At 41.6% G+C, this 3,119-nt stretch overlaps 1 protein-coding gene across 1 annotated transcript in view; it reads left to right on the top strand.

The window, feature by feature from the left end:
• The window catches only part of LOC104492947 (solute carrier family 2, facilitated glucose transporter member 11-like), a 6,902-nt gene extending 6,162 nt beyond the window's left edge, over window positions 1-740 (top strand). The window contains exons 10-11 of the mRNA XM_010135555.1: window positions 65-192; window positions 534-740. Coding sequence (XP_010133857.1) covers window positions 65-192; window positions 534-740 — 335 coding nt within the window. The remainder of the gene's footprint in view (window positions 1-64; window positions 193-533) is intronic.
• Window positions 741-3,119: the final 2,379 nt, after the last annotated feature.

Raw genomic sequence — 3,119 nt, forward strand, 5'->3', positions numbered from 1 at the left:
CAAGGGGCACTGAGGAGCTAAGGAAACACATATATGTGGTTTGTGTTTTGCTCTTCTTTTTCAGCTGGAGCCACTATATCTGTCATGGTTGAAATCTTCAACCAGTCATTCAGACCATCAGCCTTTCTGATTGTTGGTTGTATCAACTGGATGGGACTGTTTGTACTTGGAATGATCTTTCCACTGATTGTTGTAAGTGACTCTAACTGGATCCCTCCCTCCAGGCTAATTCAACTCTGCATGCTGACAGGGAGCCAAATAATAGCAATAAATTGCAACAACATTCAGAGCTCAGAGCTCTGCCCAAATACCAAACCTGCTCACGAATCCCCCAGGCCTGTCAGAGGAGCAGCAACTGGACTCCGGCCAAACATGGCCAGTGGAAGCTCCTGATTTGATACCCATCCTGGCTTGTTCATTGAGCACACCTTTGAATTTTGTTTACTAAGACACAAACTTGTACCCAAGGGCAGGGAAAGGCATAGAGACTAGATTCTTATTTTCTTTACAGTGACTCCCATTTCTGCTTGCAGGATAGCCTTGGACCCTACTGCTTCCTTATCTTTTTGGGAATCCTTGCTTTATCAGCAATTTTCATCTACCTGTATCTCCCCGAGACCAAGGGAAAGTCAATCATGGAAATAAAAGCTGAGTTCAATAAGCTGAACTTTGGGAAAAAAGAAACTTCAATCACTGAAAATAACTTTCCTAAGGAACAGTTGTTCTGCACCAAACTCTGAACGTTCAGAGAAGAAATTTGCATCTCTCAGAAAAGACAAGAAAGAATGTTGCAATGGAACAAAAAAGGAAATATTAAAAACAGATGGCGAGCTCTTCTGCATCTTACTCCTTTTTTCTTTTTTTTTTAATATAGAAACAAACTTCATTATGCTAAAATTTTAACTTGATGGTATCTAAACATTTTCACAGGAAATTACACCGCTCAGTTTTAAGATCTACTAGATACAGAGATTTTTTTCTGTTGAAAAAACTATTTTATTATATTCTACCTTATGAAGTTTTAAAATATTTTGTTAACAGTACATAGGTCCCAAATCCTGCTACAGGAACATATATACAAGCTCTGCTCACAGCCCTGGGCCCACAGCTCAGGGCCTCAGCTGCTCTCCCTTCTTCCCATGAGTCCTGCCCAATGACACAGGTACACTAACAGTTCATTATTGAGCTTTCCTAAATGAGACCTCACCAGTTCTAAGAACCTCAGAATCAGGAAACCGCTGACAAACAGCTCCGAGAATAATATCAGAAATATGAAGGAACAAGTGAAATAATTTAAGGGAAGGAAAGATTAAGAAGGCTAAATGATCATCAGTCATGATGCTGGGAAAACACGGAAGTCTAAAATATTTGACGAGCAGGCTTACAGAGGAAAAGCCAGATACATGATTTAGGGTGACCCAAACAGATAGAGATTCAAAACTTAGTACAGTAAATCAGGAAAAAAGATTACAACCATGGTGACAGAAAAAAAGTGAAATTGTACTGTGCCACCGTCCTTTTGGAGATGTAATGGAAACCTTGACAGAGGCATCCTAGTAACTACAGGCAGGGAGAAGGACTTGCCAGAGATATTATTGTAGGCAAAAGAGGTAAAATGGCTCCTATAAAATAAAGCACACTCCCCAGAGCACCTACAGTGCCTAAGGATCTGGTTTCCAACCTGGTGCTTCAGCTTCTGGGAACTGCATCAGATGTCTTCAGAGAACAAAGAGTTTGTTTTGGAAATGTTTTTCCTGTTATGTAAGCAAGCTGCAAATAACGAGTCATTGCTGTACCCAGCAGAAAAAATAGGTTGTGGAGCTCATTGGAAATACAGTCTAAGTTTTTCCAAATGACCATTAAGTAGTATGATTTGTTACTAAATGCTTTGGATCGTGCCACCTGCTTTCAACTAATCACTAAAGAAAAGATTCATCACTATTACAAAAGCAGTTCCTCTCTTTACAGATGGATCTGTCACTTGAGTTTGTTTTTAATGTTTCGACATAGGAGACATGCCCTGAAAATTCTCTTTGTACAAACAGAGTTTATTTCAGGATTTTCTTCCCCAGGATTTTCATTCTTTTCAGTATGCTTCAGATACAGGAGATGCAATCCACTAACAGGGGCTGTAGATGAACACTGGCACATAGCAATTAGTCTCCTGACTTTATTTGCTGGCTTTTTACAGCAAGGATTCTACAAGGAAGGAACTGACTTAAAATTAACATACACCACACAATCAAAATATCCATGTTCATATGGAGGTTATCACCATTTAAAAAGTGTGTGTTCAAATTACGCTGTTCCAGTACAAGCATTTGGGGCAAGAGACAGAAAGCTCTCCTTCAGCAGGCTGGGAAATGGAGTTTCTAGAGAAGCCCTTACCTCACAAAACCTACCAGGAATAAACACACCCATCACCTTTAACACGGAGATTAAGAAACCATTCATTTTATCCCCATCAGCATTTTCAACTGTGTTTTCCCCACAGATCTCACTGCAACCATTCCCTTCCAAATGCCATATGATGCCCGAAATCATTTCTCTCAAGTAATACTCCACTAGGTAGCAAAGAAAACTTGATCCCAGCTCTGCCACATACTCCACTCTGGAGCACTCTCCTTTTAGCAAGCCTGTGGGTTTCCTGTCTCTCAGATTCCATCCACTCTTAACAGGACTACTCGCACAACAAAGGAGCAAGCTGAAAACAAGCCTCCTCTGAGTATGTAGAATCCAGTGCTCACCACAAAGGAAAATCAAAAGTCTGCTTTTATGACTTAGTCACAGTTCAGGGAAGTCTCCACAACATGTGCTACTGGGTTTGTCTGTTATGAGTCCCAGACCTCACACCTGAGGCCTTCATCTAAAATTTTTAAATAATTATGAGACTTGCATAAAGAGGCACATTATAACTCTCCCGCTCTCAAACAGCCCCTGAAACACTCGCTTTTCCGCTGGTTTTCAGGATCAGGCTGTATCCAAACATGAGGTGTCATTGTGGATGCTCTGATGTCCAGAGGGCAGAGAGCCCCCTCTCCCCCTGGGAAAGCTGTCTGCTGATGCCCGCAGGAGCAGCCAGCTGCCTGCAGATGGCACAGGCAGCCCCGCCGCTCCCG

Source organism: Buceros rhinoceros, unplaced genomic scaffold (assembly GCF_000710305.1).
Source record: "Buceros rhinoceros silvestris isolate BGI_N320 unplaced genomic scaffold, ASM71030v1 scaffold19344, whole genome shotgun sequence".
Taxonomy (NCBI): Eukaryota; Metazoa; Chordata; class Aves; order Bucerotiformes; family Bucerotidae; genus Buceros; species Buceros rhinoceros.